This window comes from Balaenoptera borealis, assembly GCF_965194805.1.
Source record: "Balaenoptera borealis genome assembly, chromosome: 1".
NCBI classification, from domain to species: domain Eukaryota; kingdom Metazoa; phylum Chordata; class Mammalia; order Artiodactyla; family Balaenopteridae; genus Balaenoptera; species Balaenoptera borealis.
This window is the reverse complement of record NC_138860.1, coordinates 155,507,451-155,524,038: the sequence shown is the minus strand read 5'-3', so window position 1 is coordinate 155,524,038 and position 16,588 is coordinate 155,507,451. Positions and strand designations below refer to the sequence as shown.

General features: G+C 49.4%; 1 protein-coding gene across 1 annotated transcript; it reads right to left on the bottom strand.

The window, feature by feature from the left end:
- On the bottom strand, positions 1 to 14,391 carry LOC309606420 (taurochenodeoxycholic 6 alpha-hydroxylase-like). Its single transcript, XM_082343509.1, has 12 exons — positions 11,585 to 14,391; positions 8,572 to 8,713; positions 7,889 to 7,933; positions 7,285 to 7,412; positions 6,191 to 6,315; positions 5,664 to 5,818; positions 5,088 to 5,194; positions 4,815 to 5,005; positions 4,587 to 4,720; positions 3,626 to 3,690; positions 3,413 to 3,489; positions 1 to 1,017 (listed from the first exon to the last, which is right to left on the bottom strand). Exons 1-12 carry the CDS (start codon positions 11,777 to 11,779, stop codon positions 849 to 851), a joined length of 1,533 nt encoding a protein of 510 aa, XP_082199635.1. The 5' UTR covers positions 11,780 to 14,391; the 3' UTR covers positions 1 to 848.
- Between the last annotated feature and the right edge of the window lie 2,197 nt (positions 14,392 to 16,588).

Genomic DNA, 16,588 nt, shown 5'->3' with positions numbered 1-16,588 from the left:
TGACATTGTGAATTTATCCAGGGAGTGGGAAAGAGGGGAAGCCAGGTGAGTGACAAATGGGCAGACCCATAACACACGGGAGTGATCGGGGGCCCAAGGCGATGGTAGTCACACAGGACTTAGCAGCTACAGTAACGGCTGCCCAGGGTGTCTGTGTCCTAATCCCCAGAGCCAGAGAACAAGCCTGTTTTATCTGAGTGGGCCTGTGTAATCGCAAAGGTCTTATGAAAGAGAAGGAGATGTGAAGACAGAAGCAGGGGAACATTTGAAGAAGCTGCTGGATTTGAATATGGAGGAGGGCCCAGGAGCCAAGGAATGCAAGGATTGCAGCTCTAGATGTGGGAAAAGGCAAAGAGAGGGGTCCTCTCCTAGATCCCTGCACAGGGGACCCTGCCAACATCTTGGCTGTGTCCAGGGAAACCCACTTCCAACTTCTGACTCCAGAGCTGTCAGAGAATAACTCTGTGTTGTTCGAAGTCCAAAAGGCTGTGGCCAATTATTTTAGCAGCAAAAGGAAGTGAATTCAGGGACAGACAGGCAGGCAGAAGGGGCAAGAGACAAGGAGAGAGTAGACAGACTGGAGGAGGGCAGGCGATCAGGGTTTAGGTGGACAGTCAGAGACACAGGTGGGTCAGAGACAGATGGAGAGATAAGCAGATAGGGAGCCTGGAGAAAGGTGAGAGGAGGAGGGCAGAACGTTTGATGGGCAGGAGGCAGGAGATGAGGTAAGCCGGCAGGTGGGCAAAGAGAAGCAGGAAGTGGGCACAGAGGCAAGGACGGGAGAGAGTGACAGCGAGAAAAGTTGGTAGGCAGGGGCCCTCAGAGCTCGTCCTTGTCCCCAACAAGGATTACAGGAGCTTCCTGAGCTGCAAGTGGATCCCATTCTTGGGCTTCAGCACAACTTTTGGAATGGGAACAGGGACCCTGGAGGGATCCGGTGCCAGCTCAAAGCGAAGCAAGGTCAGGGCCACGGCCACCTTCATCTCATTCATGGCAAACTGCTTCCCGATGCAGTTCCTGGGTCAGGGAGGGAGAAGGAAGTGAGCAGAGGCTTCTAACCCCTGCCGGGCACAGGGCATTCAGGGCTCTCCTCCACGTGGCCCAGCCCCGATCCCTTCCTTACGGGTCACACTGAACGTGCCGCCCAAGCCTCGGTCCACCCTCTCCCCCTGACCTTTACAAAGCCCACCTCTCTCCAGGACTAGCTCCTAACTTCTACTTCTGCTCTCAGCAGGAGCAAGTCCTGTTGGGGAGGGTCGGCGCTCTGAGCCGCAGGGTCAAGTCACGTGAATCAGTAAATGTGAATTAGTACTTTGTTCACTTGTCCACAGGCAGTTTCTGGTTTCAGGCCAGGCCAGGGCACTGCAGGGGGCTGTGGCACACTCTCGGGCCCTCAGCACCCATGGCAGACAAGCAGGGGCCCCAGTCCCCAGACAGGACAGGACAGAGTTGTGTAAGGAAGTGAGGTTGGCAACAGGGAGGCTTCCTGGAGGGGCCACGGGTTAGCGACCCTCGACCTGCTGGACCACTTGCCTCCCAGTTAATGCTCCGGCCTCCTATCTCCCCTCAGCCCCTCAGTCAACCCGGCCCTGGAGCCTTCTCATTCTGCTCCAGCAAGGCCCCTCCTCCCATCCCGTGGGCTCCTCACAGGCCTTTTCAGTCTCCTTGCCTCCCCTCTCTCTACTGAAGCCCCAGCAGCTCGGGGCCTGCTGTGCCCTCCATCACAGGGAGGACATGTCGCAGAGCCGCAGCTGGCGTCACAGCCCTCTCTGGGCTGCTCCTCACTCACCTCACACCTGTCCAGCTCCTCTTCCTCACTCAGCTCCTGTTGAGGTCCCCTCCCCCCGCCTCTGCCGGCCACCTGCTCAAGACTCAGTTTAGTGACCGCCTGACCTCCCTCCTCTGCCGCCTGCACCTCTTTCTCCCCCATCCCCAAGCAGCTTTAGTGTTAACTCAAGGACACATCACCGTCCCGTGACCAGGACCGTGCCAGAAACATGGAACATTCCACAATCTGCCCAGTGAATGAATGAATGAGTGAAAGAGTGGATGAATGCATGATGTCTGTCTTGTAAGGCAAACGTACTGACCACTAAACTATGGAAACATCACATGTCTGTCTTGAATAGCTGTAGTTGTTTCTTGACTGTGAACTCTTGGAGCAAGGAAAGTTCCTTTTGTCTCTGTGTTCCCATCTTGTAATATATGACTTGGCACACAGAGGCCGGCTTAATAAATAGCTTTCTATTTGAACAAAGTTAATTGAATAGAAAAAAAAGGGCTGGAGTAAAATTAAATATTAATTCTGACCTAGGAATTGAGTTGCCAGGTACCCCCTGTCCTCTAGTGGCAGCCGCATGACCTGCAGCCAATGTCTACAAGGAAGAACAGGACCCTGGCACAGACCAAATCCTAGAGCAAATTCTGGGAGCGTGTTGCGTCAAGCCTGTTCTGTGAAGGTTGATTCACCAACTGAAAATTTCACAGAATTATAGACTCAGAAAAAACTTGGATTACTAAGTAGTTCCAAAGTTATGGAAGTTACTAGTTCAGGGGGGATATGTAGCCGTTGAAGATTTTCACAGCAGTCATTTTGGAGTGTATCATCCAGCTTAACAGCTATTTCATGTGTGCTTTATATTTTACACGGCAGGAACTTCTCAAATGCATGTGTCAAACACAAAATAGTGAGTTTTCTCTCAAAAGCACTTGATTGCCTTCAATTTCATCCTTTTCTGCCAAAGTTAGACTCTGTAGATTCTGGGACTATGGTATATAGTCCCCGCTACATATATAGAATTTTGGCAACCAGAAAAGGTGTCATGTTTATATGAATATGCAGTCACAACTGTTGGGTTTGACTACAGAAATAGAGAAGACACACATGGCTATGTAACTTTCTTCAAACGGCAACTGTAAGTGATCACATACATGGTTTGAAGCCTCAGGACAAGAAAAGCAGCTGGAAATCTAAATCCATGCAAACACGACTGCTGATACAGTGAGAGGTGGATTGGTGAATTAAGTAGAAAAGGCAGTGGGCTGGACTAGGAATGTGTGAAGAGAGAAAACCATCTTTAAAGATGACTAATAATTGTGGAAAGCAAACATCTGAAGTTTACCTTTCATGGAAAATTCTAATGCTGAAAAGTCATACTCCTAAAGTGAGGAAAAGCCTGGAATACTTTGGAGTGGCCATGACCATGGAAGTGTGGCTGGTCATTGCGGAAGTCAGGAGGTCAAGGTCTCTGTGGCGTGCCCTGAAGGCCTTCATGTATATGGGGACACACGCCTCCTTCCCAAAACGCCAACATACAGGGACATAACTGCATACACCACACATGAATGTAGACAGTCACACACATCAGGTAGCACCATGACACCCAGATGCCCCAGGTACAGAAGGCCTCACCTGGATCCTCCTGAGAAGGGCAGGAAAGCATGGCTGTGTTGAGAAGAACCCGGTGCAAACCGGGATGGGTCAAACACCTGCAGAGAGAGCACCAGGGCCAGGGCAGGTGGGGTCAAACTCCTTGCACCAATCCACCAGGGGACAAGAATCCCCGAGGGGGAGCAGGGGAGGCGCTGGTCTGGACAGAGCATCCCATCCCCTCCTCCATCATACCTCTGGGTTCGGCCACAGCTTCGGATTGTGGTGAAGCCCATAAAAGGAGAGGGAGAGCGGGATTCCTGTGAGGCAGGGAGGAGAGAAGGAAGACTGATGGTACCCGTGGCAACAGGGGCAATGTGCCGGCACAAAAGGTCTGGGAGCCACCATGAGAGCTACCCTCCATCACTCTGAATGAAATGATGCTATTGCAAGAGAGGTGGGCTGGAGGCGATGAAGCACAGGAGCACAGATTAGGAGTAGGTAACCATGGCCCAGGACTGAGAAGGAAAAGAATTGGAGGCTTACATTTAGGAGCAACTCAAGTGACAACTCTCATTTATCAAGGGCCATCATGAGCCCTCGGGGAATGTGCATTAACTCATTTAATCCTCATGGCAGGCCTCAAGGAAGGCACTCATATCCCCATGTGCAGATGACTCACCTAAGCTTCTGAGAGATTAAGGGACGTGACCATAATCCCACAGTTAGGAGGTGGCAGGGCTGGGATTCAGACCCACTGGGAGGTGAGCCAGTGGGTGGCCTCTAATAATGGCAGGGCTCTCACACCTGAGCATCAGCTGCTCTCTGCCGTCCACCTGAGGGCTCCCCAGAGACTGGACCATCTGACCCATGACAGTGGATTCTCTGAGCTCCCTCATTTACATAGACCCCTTATGGAAAGAACCACGTCTCCACCTGCTTCTCTCTTAAGCCTTGATGTCTCAAGGAATTAGAATTTTCGGGCTCTATTACAAGACCACCTTCAGGGGCTAGCATTTGTTTACTGAGCTTTTGCTGTGTTCAAGTTCTATGTCAAGCATTTTACAAAACTTGTCCAAACTACAGAGCAAACCTTAATTATCTTAAGGTGGAAACGAGTCAGAGCATCCCAGAACTGGGAAAGCACATGTGTATTTCTGATCTCCCGTGTGGTCTTGCAGAGTGCTTAGGTTAGTGGGTGTGGCGAAGCTCATACCTGCAGGTAAGGAGCGTCCATCAGGGAAGGTGATGGGCTTGCTCAGATCTCTGAAAATGAACGGCACTGGTGGATAGAGTCGTAGTGCCTCCTTGATGCACATGGTGGTGTAGGGCATCTGTTCCAGGTGGTCCCTGAAAGGAAGCCCATTTGAGAGCGGCAGAGCCAGACAATCAGGGGTTCTCCACTAGCTGAGGGGCAAGGTTCTCCCATCTGTTGGGCACTCACCAGGTGATGGAGGCGCCATCCCCCAGGAGACTCTGGATCTCTTCCCGGCACCTCTGCTGATGCTCAGGGTGGGAGGCCAGAGCATAGAGGGTCCAGGAGATGCCAGTGGCTGTTGTGTCGTGACCCTCAAACATGAACGTATCCACTTCGGCACGGAGGTCCACGTCAGACAAGCTGCTCCCATTCTCCATCTGCGGAGGCGGGGAGAGTGCAGGGTTTGCCCTTCCTCTGTGCTTCTGGGCAAAGCCTTAGACCTCTCCTGCCCACACTCACTCTGGCAAAGAGGAGGATGTCCAGGAAATCCAAGTGCCTCTTGCTCCTCACCTTCTCCAGCTCTCCCTCCTTCTGCAGGTGAGCTTTCCTCAGCTTGATCACTGCATCTGTCCCAGAACAGTGGTTCCCAAACAGAGCTGAGGGCTCCTGGGGGCTCAGATGCACCACCCACCGTACCCCTATCTGCCCCTCAGGCCCAATCTGGGTACCAGGTGGATGAGGACGAGGGTGGGAATGGGTGCACATGTCAGGGCAGAGAGCTCCAGCATCGTCTCATCCAGGTCGGGAATCCCGTCAATAACACAGCCCATGGAGGCTCTGCCTGAATGCTGCTGGGAGGGGGTCTCATTCCACCGTCACCAACGTGGTGACACCTGTATCTCCCTGCACCTCACCTGACACCCTGACGTCTCGGTTCCCAACCCCTGCACCAGGGAAGTACCCAGCGTGGGTGTGTGCCAGCTCCTGAAAGGGAAGCAGGAGTCTGGGCTCTGCCTGAGGGGTCAAGGCCAGGCCCTTTTACATGTGCATGATGGGGGTGGGTGGGCAGGAGCAGCCCAGAAGAATCAGAAGAACCTGTGTGTTGATGGGTGAGCTGGCAGGCCCGGTGGCTCCAGCGGCCTTCAGGGGTCAGCCTGTAGATGAAGTCGTTCTGGTAGAAGAGATTCCTCACCCGGGAAAAACTCAGATTGCTGAGGTCCTTGATGGCCTGGATGTAGGACTGGATGTTCCTGAAGGGAGAGGATGCAGAGGAGACTGGAGTGGAGGGAGCCTCTGACCTGGAGATGGAGTGGGGCTCCGGGTGGGGATTCCTCAGTCAGCGGGGACAGGCAGCACTGAGGCTTTGTCATTTCTGCCTTACAGCCTGGGAGACCCTCTGTCTTTTCCAAGTGGCCTGAGCAGCCAGGCTTCTCCCTGTGCAGGAATCAGGGCCTGTGACTGAGTCAAGGTTGGTCTGGGTGGGATTTGGCTCTGGCCCATGGCTCTGTGCAGAATGTTGCTTTCTGTGCTGATAAGCATCCGCGCTGCCCTAACTGCCTCTCAGGTAAGTCCTCCCCAGCTGGTGAGAACAAGGATCCTGCCATTGAAAGGTTGTCACTGACCTGTCTGTCTGGATGCTTCCCTGGTGGCTGAAGGCGCACTTCATGATGGTGTCCAGGGCCATCAAGGAGACGTGTCCAAGGACCTCCAGATGTGAGTCCAGGCTGACGAGCTCCTCCCACTTGTCCTGTGGTGGGAGGGGGACATTGACCCTGCTCTGCTCCCCCAGAAGGCCTGTGCTGACAAGGCCAGGCTCTCTCTCCTTCTCTCTAAATCTTTGGATGAGATTTCCTCACTTTCTAAGCAGATGTGTTTTAGCAATTTAAGACTGTATCACACACGTGTAATGTGACGCCTATTTTCTCAGAATCTTTTATTATATAGTTAATCATGTTCTCTCATAATATTCTGTATTACTTCCAAATTTTAGGAGCAATGTTTGATGATAACCACCTTGTGGGAGGCCAGAAAGCATAGTTTCTCAGGGAACAAACGTGGAGTCTTTTGTGTCCGGAGACTGGAACTGGACAGGTGATGTCCAACACTAGTATGCAAATATTTCAAGGCAAGGAAAAGCTTATGGGGCTCTATTGGGGCTCCTAGGAAGGGACATGAGGTACTTCAATTCATTTTATTCATTCAATGTTAGCTGAGACCAGGTGGTGCCCAGTCCGGATAGGAGGTGATGCTTGTGAAGACCCAGCTCTCTGAGTGTAGACCTGGCCTCATTTCCTCCCATGAGTGGCTCAATTCCATGCAGAGGCCCTGGACTCCATGCCAGTGCCTATCTGAGTGACATCCTGGGATGCCCACTCTGCCACTGAAGCTGCCATTGTCCAGGGAAGCCAGGGGCAGTTTGCACTGCTGTCCAGGGGAATGACCCTTGCTCTTTCCTTTGTGTTGAAGATGTGGAGATGAGAGGAGAGTGGACCCTGAATACACCATGGCCCTGCTTCCCTTTGCCTCGGATACAAGCTGGTGCTGGGGTACCCCTCTGTCCCATCCGGTTTGGGTGAGCACTGTCTCAGAGTACGTTCTGAATGCATCATTCTGGAGGCTGTGTCTGATGGATGCCTTAGGGACACAAGTGTCTGAGAGTGGACTTTGTCAGCTGTGCTGGATGAGAGTGGGTCCAGGCGACAAAGGATGGACTCACCAGCATCACTCGGACAGAGTCGGCCATGAGACCTACGTAGGGCTTCAGGATGTCATAGTGGAAGGCTGGGGTCAGCATCCGCCGGTGCTGGAACCACGTCTGCCCCTCCAACACGAGCAAACCATTCCCTGGGCCACAGATGGGTGTGTGTGTGGGCCGGAGAGACTGGACCAGAGGGATGACTGGGCACAACTTGGGAGGAACCAAGGGTGTCAGAAAAAGACACATCATGCGCAAAGGTAGGAAAGGCCAGTACAGTTCAGGAATGTGAATTTCCAAAATGGCTGGTCCATAGGATGTGATTATGACAGCTGTGAGACAGAGGCTGAAAAAGAGTAGGGGTGCAGGTGATAGAAGAATGAATAATCAGGCTGAGAATATCGCAGAGGACTGAGAAGTGATGAAGAAGAGGCTGAGCTTCAGGAGGGCTGTCAGCACCATTACAAAGGGTGAGAGTTTTACTGGAAGGGGAGAAATGAGGCTTGACTGAGAGATGAGGGTGGTGACAGGGTGCCTGGCACCTGTTGTTCTCCATTAACCAAAGAGGTAGCTCTTGGTAAACCTAACTGGTGGGTGGACTGCAGTTGTATTTAAATGTACTTACCAATCCAGGGAATCAGCAATCTGTAGGAATCATGAGACTTTGGGTCTGAAAGGTAAGGAAGGAAAGTGGAGGGCACCAAACAAGACAGGCAGCCCCCAGAGCAACTGTGGTACCTTCCATTCCTGATGCTTGCCAGCTGGCAGTCTGTCTCAAGCCACCTCCCTCTCGCTTCCCATCCCTGACTCTCTCTGTCCTGATGGTCACTGTGGGCCCAGGAAGGCAGACTCAGTGTCCCAGCAGCAGAACACCCACAGGACTAAGATGGTGAATCAGCAAGAAAGATAGGCTCTGCTCAGTGCCACAGAGTAAGACAGAAGCCTGTGGTTTTCCTACAGCTTGTGGTGGTTTGGCCATTTCATGACCCAGGACAGGCAACAGTGAGAGGTGCCAAACCTAAATCAGTGTGGACAGGGAATTGTCTTCCAGACCTGGGATCATCTCAATTGGGTTAAAACAAGAAAGAAAGTAAGACAGAAAAGAGAAGTCAGCCCCACCCAGGTGTTTAAGCATTCACTATAAGTGAATAATGTTGGCCTTAGTCTGGCTTGTGGGCTGCAAGGATGGCTGGTGGAGAGTCAGGTGTTGATGGCTGAAGTGCCAGTTTCTTCTGGAATTTCACAGATCCAGGGGCATGTACCCAAGGGGAAGATTTTCTCCCGCTGGGATGTGGGTTTCCCTCTCACCTGATCTCCCCAGGACCACCTTCATGTAGTCAGGGTCATAGATCAACACCAGGGCTTTCGTCCCCCACAGCCAGCGAGCACAGGCACTTGGGTATTTCTCTACCCTTTTCAGTAGGGGTCGCAGCTCGGTCTCCTCTTGGAACTGTCACCAAGGGAAAGGTAAATCAATAAAACCCTTCTCTGTGTTCCAGTGCTGGAGTGGGGATGAAGGGCAGGATGGGTACAGGGAGATCGTTCTTGATCGATCAGCAGAACTAGGAATTTGGAACTATTTCTTATGACCTGGGCTCTGGTCCAGACCTTGCTGGCTGTCCAGCTTTGTCCTAAGACCACATTCTGTCCCCTTGTCGGGTAGATTTATGGGCCACCACTACAAACTGCCTACAGAAACTTCCATCAGGGATTGACTCCCTGGTGTACAAAACTTTTGAAGTCATTCGTGCAATATTTGCATGAGCAATTTATGCTAATTCGTATCACTTGGTAAGTAGTTTTGTCATATAATTTTGTTTATTTAGAGAATAAAATAGATTATATTAAAAAAATTAAATTTATATATTAATTTCATTTTGCCATACTGGTTGTTATATATTTTCAATAGTATCCCAGCATACATATAAATGTTTGTTAATTTGAAAGTGTCGGATGTATATGGACAAGTGAGAAAAATTATATACTAAATTGTGTGTGTATCATATTATTTTACAAATTGAGTGTGTACACAGATTCTGGATGTATATATGAAAATGGTATTGAACTAAGGTTTTGATATGTGGATTATTTTATCTAATTTTCATTTACCAGTGTCCAGAAACTTGTGTGCACTTTCCACCGCCTAGAGGAATCTCTTGAAACTCCTCAGTGTGGACCACAAAGGCCCTTGCTTTCTGGCTTTACCTTCTCTATTCTTGCCTCCTGCCCGGCTGGTGAGTCCACAGGACCCATTGCTCTGCCTCCAAAGATGCTGCTGCCAATGGTCCTTGCACGGGCCCCACCTGCTCACACTTCTAGGCCTCTGCCCAGGTTCTTTCCTCTACCTGGTGTGCCCCTCCTCTTTGCCACAGAGCAACCGCCTCTCCTTAACCTTGGAGATCCAGCTTCGTTTTGTCACCTCTGGATTTCTCGTCAACATTTGGTCCTAGGCACGTTCCATGCAGTCACCTCGTCTTTAATTCAATGGCTTCTGTGTAACTCAAAGCATCCCTCCGCCACTTTAGTATCTAATCTCTGCCTGCATCCTTCTACCATCAGGACTCACCAGCTCTGAGGCAACTTGCCTACTGGAGGACGGGTTCCTTCACTGAGCACGTATTTACTGAGCATTTACTATGTGCCAGGCACTGGTTTAAGGCACTGAATTAGGATGCGGCTGTAGATGCTTGTCTGTTTGGAGCCTCCAGGAAGAGACAGCGAGATTGAGGACATGACAACCATAGGGCCTCATGAATGTGTGATGGAGGGAAGACCAAACCTCTGGGGAAGCCTTGGGGAAGGACCCTAACTCAGACCTGGACGTTAGAAAGCTCTTCGTCATGCATGTGCTCATTCATCGAGTCACCATTTACCAAGACGCTCTCGGGTTACAAAGATGAACCAGAGACGGGCTCTCCCAGAAGGAGCTCACAACTATGACACTGCAGACAAAACTAGCTGAATCCGGTTAGCACTGCCTTATGAGAAGGACAGCCGAGGGAAAAAGGGTTGTCCCCTCCGCTCCTGGGAGACCCAGAAAGACATCTTGGAGGAGGTGGCTTGGGGTTGGGCCTTGGTAGACAGGCATATGAGGGCCAAGATCATTCCAGGTAGAGGGCACATGGGAGCAGAGTCCCAGAGGCCAGAATGCCCAGGCAGGCGGGGAGGACGCTGAGTAACCTGGGGTGCAGGAGGTTAGGAAGGAGAGGGGAGAGAGGTACTGGGCCAGCCCACGTGGGGCTCGGGCTGTTTCCGGTTCCCGTCTTTGGCTCCACTCTACTCTAATCACGCTGCAGAGAAAGGGAGGCCTCAGCTCTCCGCAACCCCTGATTTTCTCCCAACGTTTGTTCAGTCCACAAACCCTTGATGAGCCCCTCTCCACGTGGCCCCTGACTTTGCTCTGAGCCCCCCGCCACCCAGGCTAGTGCTGCCAGGGCTGGGTGGGCCGGTGCTGCCCCTCCCCAGCCTGCGAGCTGCTCCGTCCCTCCTTCCTGTCCCTCCACACATTGGGCTGACATCCCTCCGCGCAGGCTCTGTGCAGGGCGCTGGCGGTGAGGGGGATGTCACGCTCGGTCCCAAGAGCTCATAGTCCAGTGAGGGAGGATACCAGGCGGGCGACGTCACCCTGTGGATGGTGCAACTCAAACGTCAGTTCTCCTTACCTGGCACCATCCTGGGAACCTCGCTCATGTGTGCCAGCAACTTGTCAGTGTTTAAGCACTGAAATCAGGAGACTGGAAAATTCCTCATTCTTAACAAACTGAGCCACTTTGTCCCTACAGCTGACATAACCCCCCACCCAGCAGGTGGGTCTCTTTTCCTGTCACCTGACACCTTCCTAGATTCCTGTCTGTCATCTCCACGGACAGTGAGCCCACAGGGCTGCATCCGTCAGACTGATGTCTGTGCTCCCAGGCAAGCTCAGGGCCAGGCAGAGAGGATGGGATTGAGGGATGGGGCAGGGAAGCATCTAGAAGCCTGTTCTATGAGAACAGCTGAAGCTGCTCAGCCTGGAGGCGGGGCAGACTCAGGAAGGAACAGCCACTGTCCTCAAAGTGCAGGGCTGCTAGGACAGCCTGCAGATCCAACTAAGGAAGGAGTGTCTGACAGACCCGAGGACACCAGCACAGGGTCCTGGGAGGGAGGGAGCTCCCCGGACTGGGATGAGGAGCCAAGACCTGAGAGGTAAGCTGGGTCCTTTGGTGAGGCCACGTGCTCGTCCCACAACAAGGCTTTGTCCCATGGGCTTGCTGACCAGGACCATGGTCTGAGAGCCCCGGCCCTCCCTGCCCTCCCACTCCCCCGTCCCACTCCATCCTACCTCCTGCATGTGCCCATAGAGCCAGTGGGAAGGAGGAGACGGGAACTGCTGGAGGGCTTTGAGCAGCCACTGTCTGTGCAGGTAGAGCTGTGCTGCCTTGAACAGAAGCAGAACCAGGCCCAGCAGGGAGACCACCTGCAGGAGCCCAGAGACACCGCCCAGGGCTCTGGTGGGGCTCAGCACAGAGACACTCATGGTGCAGTGGCTCCTGGATTGCTGACTGTCCCTGAAGGTGGCTGACCTCCCCTGAGCACCCAGCCTGGTCAGGGAGGCTTGCCCCGCCCACCTGGGGGAGGGTGAAGGTGAGGGCAGAGGTTAGACTTGGGCCTCCAGAGTTGATTTTTTTTGGTTTGTTTTTAATTTAAACCAATATCTCTTTTGTTACAAAATGTAAGTAATATAAAGAGAAGATAATATTTATAAATAGAAATGGGAGTTTGGGTTTTAGCAGGATCCTGCAAACTATCACGTGCTTACATTTTTAAAGACTTATACAAATGGAAATAAAACAGAAAAATGAATGTTTTTTAAAACTTCCTTGAATAACGCATCACTGTGGTATCTTGTTTAACACTGTGATATTGTACAGAACCAGAGTTTAAGTCTGTAGTATCATCTAGCCGTGGACTACCCTGCATGACCACATGAATCATTTTCATTTGTCCAATGCAACTGAAAATTCCATCTCCCCCGCTTTTTTTTAAACTAACCAGTAAGTTAATGAACACTGAGGGTATGGATGCTTAATATTTTCTTAAGTTTGCAGTGATATGTCTGTGTCAATACCCCTGCCTTCCTTCTTAAGAAATGAGAGAATACAAATTTGAAATGTAGTAAAAGATGGCTACTACTGAAATATGATAGTCTTAGTTTTAAAAAAGGTTTAGGATTATGTACTTAATATTTAAATAAATTTTATTCAGATTTCTTGCTTTAGTCACCTTTTGAGGCTTAAAGATTCTTAAAGCAAGATTCCTTTCAGAGTCATTGTTTTCACCTTGCTATTTATTAATTATTGACTTAATCTGTGTTTTTCTGCATCTCCCATTCTTTCTCTCTGTACGATCATGCCTTCATCTCTCAGCAAATGTTTATGGAGGCTCTACCTCGTACCAGACACTTTACTAGAAGCTGGAGATACAGTCACAGATAAACAGATACAGTCGCTGTCCTTGTGCAGCTGGGTCCAGGCGATGCAGGAGGGAACGTCTACCCTTCTGGGGTTGGCACCTCACCATTCTGCCACCATCATATCTGAGTGGCACTGCTGAATCCTATTCCAAGAATCTGATTCTAATCTCATGACCGAGGCGTCCACCTGCTACAGTCAGCTGTGGTTGGTGGTGAATAGGGCTTTCGAAGGCCCACCCTTTGTGAGGGAAGAGATCTCAGAGCAGACATCCAACATGTTTCCACTACAGTGAATGTCAAATACAAGAATAAGTAGATGGGTAGAAGGACTCATTTGTTTATCTGGTAACTATGTGTTGAGTACTTACTTTGGGTCAATTGCCATCCTAGGAGCTAGAGATTCAGCAGTGAACAACAAAACTCCCTGCTATTGTGGAGCTCCTGGTCTAGTGGGGGTGTGGGCGGGGCTGACAATCCTGCCCTGAACTGAGACATGTCCTGCTTGAATTCATTCTGGGGGTGCTCTGTGTTCCCAGGTCACGTCCATCACTGGGACTGCCCTGCTCTGTTGATGCAGTGCAGGGACTGAATGGTGGGAACCTCTTACCACCCCAGCTGTGTTACCTAGTTTTCTTGGATCTCCTCTTGTTGGCCCAGAGGACCTGGGGGTCTCTGTTTCCACACAGGAGCATGCCTCCTTTCTGATTGCTTGGTGCCCAAGCCAGCCAGCTGCCTGCACATCCTTCTTCATTGGCGCTGCCTCTGTTCTACCCAATTATGTGTGGCATTCTAATTCCTGACTCTGCCAATATTAGAGGTGTTGAAAGAAATCTCAGTATTATAAGAGCTAGAAATATTTGTTTGTGATTGCTATATTAAGCCAGTAGAAATTGAGAGGTGATTAAGCACCACGAGTAATATAATTTATGTAAGAGAAATTATCTACTTATTGAGTCTATATATTATCTGATGGCCATCAGTATAATGGGAACATCACTGGAGGTGTTTTAGTGGTTCCATCGGTCCACTCTTAAATCAGAAAAGTGGCAACTGCATCAAAAAAAGACCACAATTTCTCAAAATCAAAATAATCTGGAAATCGAATACAACAATTTTCATGAACAATCTGGGCTTTGGCTGACTCTCTGTGGCTGATTCCAATAGGAGCCATCTTAGCTCCACTCTGCTGATAATTGCTTGGCCTCCTTCTCTTGAGAAAAGACTGGCTCTCACTGTGTGCCCTCACCCCCTGCATCCCCCCAGGGCTGAGTGCTGGCTCACTCAGTGGGTAGGCACTGCCCTTCCCCAGCCTGCAAGCTGTTCCTTTCTCTCCGTCCTCTCTCACTCCACACACTGGGCGGAGCATCTCTCCAGGTCAGGCTCTGTGCTGGGTACTGGCATACAGGAAGGGGATGATATCTCAGCCCCAGGAAGCTTGCAGTACGGGGTATGAGGGAAGAGAGCCCAGAGATGAACAGACCCTATTTAATGGCACAGTCAAGTGTCAATACCCTTTGCCTAGAGGTCATCCTTGAGGCCTGATTGATCAGTTTGCCTGGGAATATCACAGTTTTAAGCACTCAGAGTCCTGCATTCCACCAGACCGAGCCAGTTGGCCCCCCTCTGGCTGACATAACCCCCCACCCAGCAGGTGGGCCTCTTTTCCTGTCACCTGACACCTTCCTAGATTCCTGTCTGTCATCTCCACGGACTGTGAACCCACAGGGCAGCATCCATCAGACTGATGTATGTGCTCCCAGGCAAGCTCAGGGCTAGGCAGAGAGGACGGGATTGAGGGATGGGGCAGGGAAGCATCTAGAAACCTGTTCTGTGAGAACAGCTGAAGCTGCTCAGCTTAGAGACGGGGGAGACTCAGGAAGGAACAGCCACTGTCCTCAAAGTGCAGGGCTGCTAGGACAGCCTGCAGATCCACCTAAGGGAGAAGCGTCTGACAGACCTGAGGACACCAGGAACACAGGTTCCTGGGAGGGAGTGAGCTCACCGAACTAGGATGAAGGGCCAAGACCTGAGAGGTAAGCTGGGTTTTCCCCAGGATCCATGTGCTTGTTACACAGCAAGACTTTGTCCTGTGGACTTGCTGACCATGACCATGATCTGAGAGCCCTGGCCCTCCCTGCCCTCCACTCCCCCTGTCCCACCCCTTCCTACCTCCTGGTTGTGCCCATGGCTAATTAGAAGCCCTTCAAGAACATTTTTATAATCACATTGGAGAGATCGGTTTTGCAATATCAATAGCAAAATCATTTCTCCATTCAAATACATGAGAATTTCAAGATTAAATTTTATCCTTAATCTAAATTATGATATTTTCCTACTAATAAGTTTACTTTGAATTGCAACCAGAAAATGTGCTCAACTGGGACTACATCCCTCACTTCCATCATCCATAGAGGGTCCACCAGTTTCAGTCCTACTTCACTGAAGTACTACAGTTGTAGCAGGAGTAGTTTTACTAATTCCCTTTTATCCTATGTTAGAATGGATATTTATTACGTTGAGGTAGGTTGCCTCTATGCCCACTGTCTGGAGAGTTTTTATCATAAATGGGTGCTGAATTTTGTCAAAAGCTTTTTCTGCATCTACTGAGATGACCACATGGTTTTTATTCTTCAGTTTGTTAATATGGTGTATCACACTGATTGTTTCGCGTATATTGAAGAATCCTTGCATCCCTGGGATAAAGCTCACTTGATCATGTTGTATGATCTTTTTAATGTGTTGTTGGTTTCTGTTTGCTACTATTTTGTTGAGGATTTTTGTGTCTATAATCCAGGAGCATGGTATATTTCTCCATCTGTTTATGTTTATGAAGATATTGGTCTGTAATTTTCTTTTTTTGTGATATGCTTGTCTGGTTTTGGTATCAGGGTTATGGTGGCCTTGTAGAACTAATTTGGGAGTGTTTCTCCTCTGCAGTTTTTTGGAAAAGTTTGAGAAGGATAGTTGTTAACTCTTCTCTAAATATTTGATAGAATTAGCCTGTGAAGCCATCTGGTCCTGGGCTTTTGTTTGTTGGAAGATTTTTAATTACAGTTTCAATTTCATTACCTGTGATTGGTCTGTTTATGTTTTCTAATTCCTGGTTCAATCTTGGAAAGTTGTACTTTTCCAAGAATTTGTCCCTTTCTTCCAGGTTGTCCATTTTATTGGCATATAGTTGCTTATAGTAGTCCCTTATGATGCTTTGTGTTTCTGCAGTGTCAGTTGTAATCTCTCCATTTTCATTTATAATTTTATCGATTTGAGTCCTCTCCCTTTTTTCTTGATGAGTCTGGCTAAAGGTTTATCAATTTTGTTTATCTTCTCAAAGAACCAACTTTTAATTTTATTGATCTTTGCTATTGTTTTCTTCATTTCTATTTCATTTAGTTCTGCTCTGATCTTTATGATTTCTTTCCTTCTACTAGGGTTTTCTTTGTTCTTTCTTTTTTTAGTTGCTTTGGGTGTAAGGTTAGATTGTTTTGACATTTTTCTTGTTTCTTGAGGTGAGCTTGGATTGCTATAAACTTTCCTCTTAGAACTGCTTTTGCTGCATCCCATATGTTTTGGGTTGTCATGTTTTCATTGTCATTTGTTTCTAGGTTTATTTTTTTATTTCTTCTTTGATTTCTTCAGTGATCTCCTGGTTATTTAGCAGTGCACTGTTTAGCCTCCATGTGTTTGTGTTTTTTACAGTTTTTTTCCTGTAATTACATTCTAATCTCATAGCATTGTGGTCAGAAAAGATGCTTGCTACAATCTTAATTTTCTTAAATTTTCCAAGGCTTGATTTGTGACCCAAGATGTGATCTATTCTGGAGAATGTTCCATGTGCACTTGAGAAGAAAGTGTATTCTTCTGCTTCCAGCTGGA

What these genes read in the sequence shown, in the direction of transcription:
- LOC309606420 (XM_082343509.1), bottom strand. Translation starts at nt 11,779, where the DNA reads ATGAGTGTCTCTGTGCTGAGCCCCACCAGAGCCCTGGGCGGTGTCTCT. An exon ending in TGGACGCTCCTTACCTGCAG is followed by an intron (nt 3,691 to 4,586) that starts GTATGAGCTTCG and finishes CCTGCCTCACAG; the next exon opens with GAATCCCGCTCTCCCTCTCC. An exon ending in CCCTTCTCAGGAGGATCCAG is followed by an intron (nt 1,018 to 3,412) that starts GTGAGGCCTTCT and finishes TCCCTGACCCAG; the next exon opens with GAACTGCATCGGGAAGCAGT.